The 13,406-nt window shown below is 46.7% G+C and overlaps 5 protein-coding genes across 5 annotated transcripts; 1 reads left to right on the forward strand and 4 right to left on the reverse strand.

Annotated features, from left to right (window-relative positions):
- Nucleotides 1–814: 814 nt before the first annotated feature.
- On the reverse strand, nucleotides 815–2,969 carry FSST1_007627 (uncharacterized protein; the record flags this gene model as incomplete). Its single annotated transcript, XM_083224429.1, has 4 exons — nucleotides 815–1,495; nucleotides 1,545–2,012; nucleotides 2,064–2,746; nucleotides 2,804–2,969. The coding sequence occupies 4 exons, from the start codon at nucleotides 2,967–2,969 to the stop codon at nucleotides 815–817; spliced, it is 1,998 nt and encodes a 665-aa protein (XP_083083588.1).
- A 294-nt stretch (nucleotides 2,970–3,263) lies between these two features.
- On the reverse strand, nucleotides 3,264–3,825 carry FSST1_007628 (uncharacterized protein; the record flags this gene model as incomplete). The annotated part of the gene is made up of 3 exons (XM_083224430.1): nucleotides 3,264–3,308; nucleotides 3,369–3,497; nucleotides 3,547–3,825. The coding sequence occupies 3 exons, from the start codon at nucleotides 3,823–3,825 to the stop codon at nucleotides 3,264–3,266; spliced, it is 453 nt and encodes a 150-aa protein (XP_083083589.1).
- A 2,396-nt stretch (nucleotides 3,826–6,221) lies between these two features.
- On the reverse strand, nucleotides 6,222–7,832 carry FSST1_007629 (uncharacterized protein; the record flags this gene model as incomplete). Its single annotated transcript, XM_083224431.1, has 1 exon — nucleotides 6,222–7,832. The coding sequence occupies one exon, from the start codon at nucleotides 7,830–7,832 to the stop codon at nucleotides 6,222–6,224; it is 1,611 nt and encodes a 536-aa protein (XP_083083590.1).
- Nucleotides 7,833–8,163: 331 nt separating this feature from the next.
- FSST1_007630 (uncharacterized protein) lies at nucleotides 8,164–9,179 on the reverse strand (the record flags this gene model as incomplete). The annotated part of the gene is made up of 2 exons (XM_083224432.1): nucleotides 8,164–8,901; nucleotides 8,952–9,179. 2 exons carry the CDS (start codon nucleotides 9,177–9,179, stop codon nucleotides 8,164–8,166), a joined length of 966 nt encoding a protein of 321 aa, XP_083083591.1.
- A 2,579-nt stretch (nucleotides 9,180–11,758) lies between these two features.
- Nucleotides 11,759–13,307, forward strand: FSST1_007631 (uncharacterized protein; the record flags this gene model as incomplete). The annotated part of the gene is made up of 2 exons (XM_083224433.1): nucleotides 11,759–12,793; nucleotides 12,849–13,307. 2 exons carry the CDS (start codon nucleotides 11,759–11,761, stop codon nucleotides 13,305–13,307), a joined length of 1,494 nt encoding a protein of 497 aa, XP_083083592.1.
- Nucleotides 13,308–13,406: the final 99 nt, after the last annotated feature.

The following is a 13,406-nucleotide window of genomic DNA, read 5'->3' on the forward strand; positions in this document are numbered from 1 at the left end:
ACTAATCCCATGACTTGTAATATCAACATCGGTTGGGTTGCTTTGCATTCCTTTCTTAGACAGGGGATCGGACGCAACACTGGCAGCAACCGAGGTCGATGGGCTTCCGGTGAGATGCTTTATGCCACCCGTGATGATGATAGGAATATCAGCGAATGTTTCTGTGAGCATCTCATCCATCGCGCCAGCTGTATAGGAGACCTGCGTTGACTCATTTCCTCCGACGCTGATGGTGCATTCTTGAGCCATTCTATCGCTCATGCAATGAAGAGAGACTATGACTATTTGTGTAAACAGAATCATAATTGTATTTTGTGTGTCGTGGCTCAACGGTTACGGTAACAGAGACAGGGTCTGCGTCTCCACCATCGTTGGCCTGGAGTAGATATGTGGCCGTGAAAGATTTAGTACTAAGTTAATACCTTTCCAGTCAAAGTACAGCCAGATGGAAGGCTCTTTGGCCATGGGATAGATGTAGTAAGAGCGAGAGACATAACGATATGCCAAAGAATAAAATTGTTAAGGAAAGAGGAGTTCTGGTGGTGTGTCTTACAGGAGGGAAAGGGGATATTTTAACATGGAAATTGTTCAAAACGAGTCAACACTATTTCGGAATTGGGTTGACGCTGTTGGTAAATCCATTCAATTCGAAACCGTGTTGGCCGATGTTAATTTGACCAACAGCCCATTTACAAGCACAATTTTGTTTCACTAACGGAAACAAATGGTGAGTTCAAATGACAGTGAGAAATAAGCCAGTAAAACATTCATGCCACAAAAAACACTAACCATCAAACGCCCCGAGTTGATCAACTCAACCAACATGGTTGATGCTGGTATCAAGGTTATCAGGATTAAACCACCATTCGAGTGTGCCAGACCAAGGTAGTTCCCTCCAAGTCCATTCTTCCTCATCTTCGGGGCGCTCAAAGCCAACAGCTGCTACATGGGGTGGTAATTGCGTTATTGTTCCAGGCCGAGTTCCTACAAATAACCCTCCAGACCCAGTCGTCCCGAGTGACTCTTCACTTGAATCACATCGAAAACATCCAACACTGGCTTCGTAGCCATTTCCGTATCGAAATAGAAGTCCTGCAACCTTGCTGTACTTGGTGTCAATAAAACAACTGTTCTCCAGATCAAACTTTCGAATGATCCCTGTGTCCTTTTTGCTTTTGCCCCTGCATACTGTGACACTGACGATATCTTTCAAAGAGGCTGAAGAATAGTGCAGCGTATGGAGAGGGTTAAATCGTGGCATGGGATTGAGTGGGGTTTGCTTTAGTAAAGTTATGTTCTTGCTGTTGTCCTGTAACTTGGGTGAAGCAATGAGAGGGATTCCATGACTTGAAGGAGAAAAGAACATCGTGATAAGCTTTCGAGTCTCCGTTTCAGCGATCATCAGCCACTCGCGGTGTCTTGAGTAAGGAGTGTTCTTTCCATGGTGATCTGGGTAGCTTCCAGATATTATCGACCTCCCTTTGTTGGTAACAAGCTTGAAAGTTTCAGTAATCCGAGATGCTTAAAAAAGACAAATCCCTTACCGTAAGTGCAATGTCGCTGGGTCTCTTGTATTTTTGTATGCCCCAGGGCGTAGATAGATGGAACCCTAAACCCCCTTCACCCCAGCATGGAAGAGCACTGGAAGTATCGTACTTGGTAGACCCACGCAACCAGACCTGCTGAATGTACTCGCCTTGTTCGATAGAATGATATGTCCATTTAAAATTGCTGTACTCGTTATATTCGGAATGCTCGTCGCTCATGGCATCGTAATTGATGGCGTTCTGGGTAGTCCGGTTTGCATGAATGGAAACCATTTCGTTGCCAGACCAACAGACAGAGTAACCAATCGTCCCTTCCTGATTAAAAGTGAGTGTCTTCATCCTTGCAATAACCTCTCCCTCTCCCCAACCAGCGTAGTAAAAGGCCAGAGAGTCAAGAATGGACGGCGACATTGGGCGGGGCCAGTGGACAAGAGAAGGAATCGACACTTCTCGTAATTTGTACCCCTTTTATGAGTTAGATATCACAGAACTATTCTCTAGGTTGTTGAAACTCACATCACCTGTAAATGAAAGCCTTTGACTCTCAATCGATAGTGTTTGCCAGTAGGCAGGAACTGATTCATTGACTTGGGCCAAGGCAGTGTCGGGAACGACTTGCCTAATCCCGAGATGATCACTGGAAACGTATAAATGCCGGGCGTCTGGCAAAGAAATGCTGTCCCAGGCTAGGCAGGTTCCAGGTACAGGCGATCCGGACAATGAGCTCACGTATCTTATACCATCAACAGTGGTATAGGTGACCCAGACCGTAGTCGATAGGCTGTTAGACCATTCGCTCTTATGGCAATTCAAAGCGATTTCAGCTATGGTGTAAAGTCTGATCAATTCATCATCATCGGAAACAATGCGCCACAACTCTGGCGACAGATTCCCATATTCTCTGTGGAGGGCATTCTCGATCAGGATACGTATTGTCTCCCTTCGCCTGTTCTTATAGTGCTTGCTTGGTTGATACGAGTATTCAGTAAACGGACAGTATCTGATGAGAGGGTTTCCGAAGCGAGCAGCTTTATGGGCACAATCAGCATGGAAGGCGACAGCAAGACCCCTTTTGTGAGTGCAGGAAGGGTGGGAGCATAATCGGAACGCCGTATTGAGAGTTTTGTCGAAGTAGATAGGCGAGAAGCATTCTTCTTGGTACATGAGGAATGGCGTAGATGTTTGGCCATCCGGGGTTACTGCAACTGCGCTTAGTGTCATGCGAACAAATTGAAACTGAAGCCGAGATTGCTTACAAGCCACGATAGACTCCTTCGTTATTTCTATAGGAAAGAGGCATGCTCGGCAACGACTTGTCTCTACGCACACTGGATTTGGGAGATGACTCTGACCGTGAACACGTGATGATATGACAAAATAGCCGTCCGGTCCAGTTTGATTTGGTTGAGAAGGGAAATCCATGGCTATCAGATTGATTGAAGATGCCTTGTTGTTGAATTAGAGGAGAAAGAGCCACATTGTGTAAAGATGTCTATCTTGAAGACTCTCAAGACATAAGCTTACGTGGTGACGGACGACCAACCACGAGACACCTTGTAAGACACTATCCGAAACGGTATGGTGGCTTTTAACCTATTGAAATCGTAGATATCTACATTCGAATGCGATACATGGCCCTAATCGCCAGTAATAATCATCCCACGTCTGTTCACAACAGCCTTGCTCGATTCCATCATTGCTAGAGTGTAGATTTGTCTAGCGAAGTACAAGTCCCAAAATATCAAAGCCCTCTTCCGTGGTCTATATTTGTGTATGAATTAGCATTGATATGAGGTAACAGACGTATTTCTTGCAACTTACCATACTTGTCCAAAAGCCGACGACTGTACGATTGCCGGGTTCTTCGGGAGAGGATTTCAAACCATCAGGGGGTTGGTTCTTATCAATCAAACCAAGGAAATCGTGTCCTCGGCCACGGTTTGTTTGTATCTTGAAAAAGGTCAGTCTTCCTGATTCACAAGTAGAATCATAGGCTTACCGTCAATCCCACCGTCATGTTGTCCAACCACCATGTTATTGTTCTGTTAATCCGTTCTCCGCCCTGCCCGTCAATCTCAAAGGTCTCTTCGTGCTCATAAGACAGACCGTCTGTTCGTCTCAACCCTAATTCCGCGGCTTCTTGTACACCTGAGGACTCCACTGCAATGGATTCGACTTTCAACACATTCGTTTGATGAACTCTATGTCGAACCCGAATACGGGTAACCTTTCCTGGGTCCTCTTCCGCGAATGTTGCGAAGTATATCGGAAGTTCCATTTCCCCTACGGCGTCAATATTCATAAAGCCATCAACACGTGGGAAGATCAAACCCGGCTTAGGAATTCTGGGGTGTCATAAAATCGGATACTTCAGCCCTTCGTTGTGGAGGTAGGAAGAATTGGCTTTGTTGACCCCGAGCTCTACAAGCTTAACACCCTATTTCCATGTCAGTTGAGATATTCTTAATTTGCCTCTTGTGTTGTCCGGAGAAAATGCTCAGAATGACCACTTACGTCAAATTCACAGCTGAGGTCTGTAGCCAAATCTCCAAACAAACCGGAACGCAGATTTCGCTTGGGAATATTCTCGTGATCTCCAATCCATTGAGATTCGTTTTTGTTTTCATCGATCACCGAAAGCCCTCTCACACCACGCTGATCTAGAGCAACATTAAACCCCGTGATCCCTTGGATTCCAGTCACAACCTCAATTGATTTAGGGTGTTGGAAGCCAATTGGATAGCCGTGCTTGTTTTGATCTACTACCCTAAAACCGCATATGTATCGTCGCCCGAATAGTTCCACTGTAGAAACATGAATCTCGCGGATGTCAGTAGGCAGTGAAATTACGCGACTTTGAATCACTATGCATCCTCGGTCTACAGTATCACCTGGAACCCTTTGTAGACGGCGTACTCTGAACCAGTCGCTCGAAGTTGCAGGTGCATTCGACTCGCCAAATGAAAAGATGACGTCCCCAAGACAGGCACTCTTGTCATGTATAGATTCGAGAGTTTGGTGGAGTAAACAGGACATATCCAAGCTGTGTTTCCTTAGCCAGATTGCAGAGTGATGAACCATACCGTTGTCTATCGCGGTTTTGATCGCTCGACATATGGATCGCCAATCGACTTTCGAGTACTGTTGAGCTTCTATGATGTAATCAAACACTTGTCCCAATTGAAACATGTTGCGCCAAAAGCCAGCTGGAAGTTCAAGATTCGCTATTGTACGAGAGGCCTGTCTCAGTAGAGAGACATCATCCAAATTAAGGTGCTCGACAATCAAGAATAGAATCTCGTTCGGAAAATTGGCGAAAGCGTCTGATGGTGTCACTTGTCGTAGCTTGGTTTTCAGTTGATCGTTATTTCGTGAGGAAATGAAGCCGTGATTCTCAAAGATTTGGTGCAATACTTCTATGTCACCAAGGTCGACGTCAAAGTCATAGTCCGTAACAAACACCGGCGCCAAAAGAATGCTCTCTTCTCCGGGTGCCTCGGCATGACTTTGGCTTGCTCTCCCACCGTAGTTGTGGCCCCAGTTTATCATACCCTTCTGCTTTGGCATCGCGCGACCAAGGTTCAATAACGATTGCAGATCCTGTTGTGTAATTGGTGGTCGGAACGCTATCAGCATCTTCCAGCATGCCGAATGAAAGTGATAGCCCCATGCCTCCGGCGACATATCCGTGGTATCCTCGACGAACGGGGTGCGCTATCCTAGAGAGTAATGGGAATAGAGCTTAGGCATGAGGTTGATTCGAAGAACCTCCTTGCCGCCGTGACAAGCGATATCCGAAGGGTGGACGTCTAAAATGTTGAAGTTCGGAGTTTTCTTCGTTCATCTCTGTGTTGTGAAGAAGGTAGAGTTGACGAGATGGTGTATGCAGGTGCAGGTGCAGGTGCAGGTGTAAGCACGCAATCTAGACTAGTGGGTGGCAGAAATAATTGCCCTGAACGTGGAGGCTATAAAAATAAATAACGTAAGAAGTAGCCTCAGTGTCAGAGATCAGCTATTAATTTAATCTCTCATGCTTCCAGCGGACAAGATGTTTGGTACTACGTTGCTGGCAGGTGGAAACACCCGTCTTATCATTTAGGCAGTGACAATTCCCACCATTGTTTAGCTTGCTACAAACAATCATCTACATACTGCTGCATGCCTATGCGGGTAAAATTAACTAGGTACAGGTAGCCTTCGAATCTTTTTAAAGATGGCACGTCTTTAGAATCATCATGGAATGGAACCACCCCTGGGTGGCTTCAAGGTCAGCGTTTTCTCCTATCACCAAGGTTATAGAAGAGATGGCAGTCAGGATAAGAGACCAAATTACCAGGCCAGCCCATGCTACTTAGACTATTCTTCTTGTGCTGTTTGTCTTATAGCCTAAAGTTTCAAGAGTTCACTTTACCGCGACCTACTAGGTAGGTATCTAAGGTAGCCTATTTTGGCACCATCATTGCTCTCATCTAAGACGGGCCACGAACATATGTTGCTTGTATCATTATGTTCAAATCATAAATGAACTTTTCAACAATTATATTGCGTTCTTATGAATGCTCTGCTCGGAATGGAGCAGAAGTTTGCAGCTTCACTGTGGACGTTCCAAACAAGAGGAAGAAGGTAAAGTACGGCTCTCGTTTCTTGATTGTAGTCTATTGGGCAAAGCTACGATTAATCCACGTCTTTTTCATCAGGCGTGACCTGTGGGAGCAGCAGGGGGTCCATTATTAAGCGTTCCATGTCGTCTGTTCTGAGGTTGACTGATATATCGGCACCATTATCAGTCCAATAATTTGGAGGGGGGCCAGGTGCTTCCTTGATCAAAACATTGCCATCCATCTCAGGTACAATACCTTCTGCATAGACAGATGTAGAGCCAAGCCCGAAATCGATTCCATAAACTCCGGCTCGTGCCCAAGTCGTTACCAATACATGACGGCGACCCAGGAACGCTTGCCATATTCGCTGAGGAGACTTCTCGTAGGCGAGTGTGTAGAGGTGAGCGGATATGTTTGACGGGCTAGAGATTGTCTTGAGGGTATCGCGAACCTGACTGGCCACCCCAGTCGGGTTGGATCGATCGCAGACTCGTGATGCAGGAAGTTCGATGTCCATCATAACAATAGGCGACCCCAGGAATTTGCTATCTAGCTGAAAGGATGGCCTGATACCATAGACGAGGTCGCAGTGGAAAGGATTCGTGTCGTTCTCCAGACACCGTGCGCGGGCTATGCAGGACCATATATGAGCCAAGATTGCATCGTGCTGGCTGAGCCTTTGTGTTGAGCCCTCATTTACTTTCTTCCATAGAATGTTGACTTGTTCTTTGCTGAGGTGAACAACACATTTGGATACCGGAGAAGTGATATCCCAGTCCTCCCAAGGCATGACGTTACCTACTGGTTCGAGATCGGGCTTGTCGAAAGGCTCCGGAATCTTGAATGGCCAGGGAGGTGCTGAACCAGGAGCCCACCAGTCATATCTGTGCATCGGTAATGATTTGGCTTGTTTTACAAGATTTTCGTCTGTATGTACAACATCGATATCTCCAGCGGCGAGTTTGTCAACGATTGCAGGGTCGAAGATGGGTGCCAGCCGAATGGTAGACTCTCCGCGAAGTAAAGATTGGCTGACGGAGGCCCAATCTTTGAGAAGAGACATGAAGGTTGTAGCATCAGCGAGAGGATGTGAACCGTTCAAAGCCAGGACAAATCCACCACAGGTCATTTCAGTTATCTGGACTGCTAGGAGAGGATACAATCGACCGCTTTCATCTTTGATGACATGATTTAGTGGCTGAGCTATCGGCACTGATGGTAGGAATTGTTGGAACTGCGTGGACTGGCAGGGCCAAATGGGATGTTTGGAGATTCTGTTGGAGGGGTATAAAGAATTGAGCGCAACAGTGCTTTTGGCGTAGACGAATTCCACACCGGGATCATTCTCGGTTCCAAAGTGCGCATACAAGCGTCCAAAGCGTCGCGCATGCGGAGGGAAGTGCTTAGCTTCTGGTGGGACACTTCCGTCTGTAGACTCAACAGCCTTCAAAAGTCCGCACCATTGGGGGTAAGACTGTAGAGTGGTGGATAATGCTCTGCGCAGGTGACGGCCAAACAGGTATTCGTTACGGGCGAGTAGGGTTGGCTTTTCGTAAAGCCAGATCGCGGTCGTGTTGGAAAAGTTGGCGGCTGTGCAGTCGAGAAGAGATAAAGGGACGGCTTTTTCTTCACATTGAGCAACGAGTCGTGTTGATTCAACGATTGATATATCCTGATGGGCCATGATTGAAGTTGGATGTCAGAATATTGAAGGTCGGCGTACTGAAAAGACTCTGCGGGAACAAGGTAACAACACAACAATGCGCATTATATACCAGTATTTAAAGACATGTTGTTCGTGTTGTCAAAACAAGATCCTGCCCAACCGTTTCGGGGATGGTTCAAGATGATTCATTTCGGCGAGCTCGATTAAGTAATAGTTCCACAATCCTACTATCTCGGCGTGCATAAAGGAAAAGTCGCGTATTTATATCTTACCTAGATATCTGACTGAATTGCGATGTGACAACGTGTTTAAATCCCTCAAGCGCGGACATGCTAGAACATTCAAAGTATCATGCCGTTGGACCCGATGTACCGTTCTTGAGCCAAGACAACAGATTTCCAACTGAATGGACGGTTGCAAAGTCGTGGCCCTTAAACAGCCCTTCAACGGTCTCCGTAGGATTGTCTTCGATTCTGCAGGCCTTCTTTTGAGATTCACCCTCTGGAGAAAATCGCCAGCGCTTTAGGTCGGAAACACTCTCGCAATCATCCTTCGGATCAAGAAGAACTGGCTTCCACCCAGCATTTGTCGATCCAATCACGTCCTTTGAATAATCATCACCAACATAGACCTTCCGCCAGCCACTTAATTCTGCCTTGGACTCGTCCAAGTTCCGCCCACTGTGAGCGCTGATGATTTGGGCAAGCATGGATTCGGCGGCGCTGAAGATACGCTTGTCTGGCTTTTCGACACCAACATCGTAGGACATACAGTGAAAGTCGATGTCATAGATGTTGTTTTTGGTAATGTTCCCATCTGAGTCGGTACCGTAGCGCAAAGGGCTCACGCTGAGGCCGAGAGACGATAAAATGCTTGGAATGCGATCGTCAGAGTTGGTGATGACGCCGACAACAAGTTGGTCGTAATGCCGAGATGGGCTGCCCTTCAAGCCTTTGAAGGCATCGATAAGGCCTGTCTCAGTTCCATACCCCTCCCTAGAAGCAAATCGGTGAAGGAGTTTGGGAGCTAGATCTTGGGGGAGAGTTTGGCCGTCTTTCAACAAAGGTGTGAATGTATTGTGGATGACCTGAAGAACATCAGCACTGTTCCGAGCTAGACATCAACGCTGAAGCCAACATTTGTCCACCATTTTGTAGCCCCAAGGCCCGTTTCCTTCCCGAAGTTTGGATTATTCTTGGACTCTTGCTTGATGGTCGATATCAAAGTCGATTGCAGCTCTTCATCGCTAAAGTCGGTAAGACCGCACTGACGAGCGACTTGTGCGTATTGCTGCGCGACTGGCTTGACAGGTCTTATAAGGGTACCGAATGCATCGAAGCATAGTAGGAGATTTCGCTTTGACATGATTTATTGATTTTCAGGACAATCGTAGAAGGGTAAGTTCTTGATCAATTCTGTGCTTTGATGATCTCCACCAGAGTAAAACGATTACGTCAGCCGATCAACCTCTCTGGTGGCTCTCTACAGTCAACGCGAGCGGTACTGATCACCAAGACCAGCTATTAATTAATCGGTGAGTATAACTCATTCACTTCACGCCAATTTTATGTATAAAGGAAAGTAATCTACCTGACAACCAGTATTCTGGGCGGCTGTGACACAGTCTATGTCGAATCTAACCTGCTGCCCATCTGATTGCTAAGCCTTTACGGCTACAAACGATAGAGTTTTTCTTGCTGAGGAGGTATGTTCTCTTGTCACTTGCCATCTTCCTTCGAGTCCAGCTTTGCTTTATGCTGCCATGCCTTTTCGCAACCAAAATTCACTGAATGCAACATAGACTTAGACCTGACAGGCACTGACAACCTTTCCCTCGTCCGTGGGGCCCTCTTGCCAGTGACAAGACCGTATGCCGTCAGCAACAATACCGGCGCGCCTGGATACCTTGGTGATAGATAGTAAGATATTCAGCGTACAGACAGGTGGACGTGTATTTCGTTGCATCTGTCGATGCACATTCCCTTAGGATGTTTGCAAGATTGATCCGAGTGGATGGAACATCCGATTCTCTGAAATTTGCTCGTGAAAACGATCACCCTATGAGAAGTCTCCCCACAGTCCAATGCAGACAACACCTCAGCACTTATATTGAGATATTTAAGCCGTGAAGCGTCACTCAAGCTCCAATATCCTCTCAAAGTCTACAGTTGGTGCCACATTGAGGAAACTCGCGGCCGGGGCGAGGAAGTTCATCGACATAATCTCCACTTCGTCAAGGTAAAACTCAACGTTGCGCAATTAACTCGCTACGTAACCATTAATATTAACACGCTAGCAAAAACTGTCAGCCTGGTGGAGGGGGACGGTGGTCTCGAGTTCAGGCCCTCTCTCCCTCAACGAGAGCTTGCAGGTCGCCGCGGTTGTAGTTTCAGATACCACAATGATCTTGTGTCAAAGACATGATATTTGTCATCGGTCCGATGACTATACTGAGCTGAACGTCGGCTGATGGCATGAACACAGTGAAGATGTGACCAGAAATGATGGGTATGTTGTTATCAATACGCACAGTCGCAATGTGGCCGCCCGATATATGGGGGCAAGGAACTTTTGCATCTCATAATCGATTTGCCTTTTGGCCATCGACTGCAGCGATATGTGGCTATTTCATATTCTGTTTGATGAGATGACAGTAATGATGCACTATACTCCAACGGCACAGGCCAGCTCTTCAGAAGAAGAAAAGCCCTTTCCACGGAAGCCGTCCAGAAGTATTTTGCCAAAGGTGAAGCCCAAAGAGCCACTGTCGATGTCCAGTACGGTTCCGTTCTCTGCAAGCCAGTGTGTGGTATCCGAAAGCAAAATAATGAAGTATGTCCCGAAGAAATGTAATAATTCTCCTGAGCTTGAACCGAGACAAAAGCGTAACTGAAAGCGATAAAGTGTAGATTGGGGCATGCCTTTATAAAAGAAAGACGGTATAGAGATGTGTTTGATCAATTATGTGTTCTACGAGGGAGGAGATAAAAAGTGAGGGTTCAGAGGGAATTTCTTCCCTCTTTATACACATAAATCATCGATTCACATGCACTCTGCCTGTTGAAGATATCTACGGTTTTTCCGTCTCTTTGTCCCTTGTTTGGACATGTTTCGCCCTGCTTTCTTGGGCGCTTAACAGCAGTCAAGATTGTATCATGGAAATATTTTTGAGGTTTGTCTATTTCGTTTTGGCGGTATTTCTATCGTTGTTGACAGCGCAGATGAAAGTCCCACTTTGATCTTCTACTGCAAAAGACTAAAAATACTGGATAGCAGCCTAAGAACCGTTACATAAACGGCTTATCGTTAGGTACTCTTGGCGAATATCTTGTAAACCGGGTAGTGTCGCCAAAACAGTGAGAATGACACCTGAAAGAGAGTTTCAGGCTGTTTAGGCGAGATATACGGCAGTTACCGAACGTGGTCGGATCGAAGATGTCTGCAAGCTTATTAGAGTCAATATCGTAGTGTCATTATCCTTGTAGGTTTTGGAAAGTAGGTGAGACCTCTCCACGAAGTTTGTTACGACATGCAAGGTTTGTGCGATATATTACTAACAGTTGTCCACCCAACTAGAGGGCAAACATGTTAGAATACTATCCATACTCAACCACGACTCGTCAGCTCTGATTCAACTTGCGTGGCTGAGTAGATATTAAAAAGAGCTGACGCCACAGATTCTGAAGTCATGGAACAGTCATTGCGCGTTAGTGGGAGTTCCCAAGATGTGATCGGCGGTGGCTGGAGGATTCCAAGTTGCGACCAGGAAGGATGACCTCATCATCATCGTCATTTTGCACCACGAATCCCACAAGAACCAAGCCTGATTTATTATTTTACTTGACTTGTGATTTACATCCCGACCATTTTAGACTTGGTTTCTTGTTCCAACTTTAATTCAATTCTTCAATCCAATATTGAACGTCGACAGATATTATACAACCATGCAGGACGACCACAACAAGGATAAAGAGAAGCGTTCGAAATGGAAGATCTTCAGCTCCTCAAAAGATAAAGACAAAGACAAAAGAAAAAGTCAGGACCTCCAAACACCTCCAGCTGCAACAACATCAGCTGCAGCAGCAGAAGCAGCCGAGACCTCAGGAGATTCGACGTATGGAAGCAGTGAACCCAATCACTCGCTCACCACAGATGGCGGCGATTTGAACAACACAAGGAGCAATGTCAACAGTACCGGATTGAGCCCTGGCAAGACGCCAGACACTACAACGCCTACCCCCAACCCCAATGCTAATGCTAATGCCAACTTCAACACCAACACCAACACCAATTCCTATCTCAACTCAGGCCCAGAGTCTTGGACTAGCCCGACCATCAAGAGAGAAACAGTCACCAACCCAAATACTGGGCAAACGATAACAACTACAACTACCACTACAACTACTACCACCACTATAACAAATTCAAATGGCACAACCTCCACCATCGAAGAACCTCATCCCGTCATGGAACTGCCCACTGTCGCAAATGAAGACGCCACCCCAGTTTCCCCGCATCCGCCGCCACAGCAGCAACCACCAGTTCCTCCTTCAATTCCTGAACCCCAAAACAACTCCCTGCAACCACAGTATCAACCGCCTGTTGAACCGCCTGTCCCTATTTCTGTGTCTGTGCCTCAGACGACACCTACGCCTGTGGAGCCATCGCCAATCACCCCCACCGCCCGTCGCAAGAGTCTAGAAACACCAGGTCGACGAATTATTCCACCTCGCGATCCTGTTCCTTCACTAGCTTCAATTCCTCCATCAATCGCACCCTCATCTGCAGACAATCTCAATTCGCCAGCAATTCCCGAGCGGAATGTCAGACGATCGGCCGAGTTTGTACCCGCGCCGTTGCAGATCGGCCAGGGCGCATTTCCACCACCACCTCCACAAGATAATAAAGCCGTCAATTATTCCCGGCCTGCTAGTAAATCCACTTTTGCGAATCTCAGGACCGCTGCGGCAGGTATTCATGTAAGTCACTGACTACTGAGATCAATTTGTGCAACATGCTAATCGTCATATGCAGGGCGCTGGTGAAACACTCCGTGGAACATTAAACTCGACCGTTGACAGACACTTTGGTGGCACCCCAGCAGCCATCGAAAAGAACCAAGCCGCTATCGAAGCAGGCCGTTACGAGATCGACAAGGGAAAGTTTTACCACCCTAATCAATACCGTTTACAAAGACCACATGACGACAACGGCCCTTCAAGTGACGCACCGCCCATCCCAGACGCACAGTACGATGACCCGCCATTCAATATGGGCAACACAACAGGAAGTCCCGCCGTGACAGACAATGATAGAGACCGCCGTCGCAGCAGGCTGGGCAGTTTGTTTGGCAAAAGTAGCGTAAGGGCTTCATCTCAGCCAGGTGCGGACCCCATGACACCAAGAACTGAGAGGCAGAAGTTGAAGAAGAGAAGCAGTTCAGGACCAGGGACGCCAAAGTTGAGTGTTGTTGGAGAGCGAGTGAGTGAATAAATGTGAACAACCGCTCCGCAATTTAGGTTTCAATGTGTTGGTCTTTGAATTGGCATCAAATTTGCTATGAATTTACGATTGGAAAGAAATGACTGCGAA

Source organism: Fusarium sambucinum, chromosome II, assembly GCF_050947815.1.
Source record: "Fusarium sambucinum isolate potato_lamoka chromosome II, whole genome shotgun sequence".
Classification (NCBI taxonomy): Eukaryota; Fungi; Ascomycota; class Sordariomycetes; order Hypocreales; family Nectriaceae; genus Fusarium; species Fusarium sambucinum.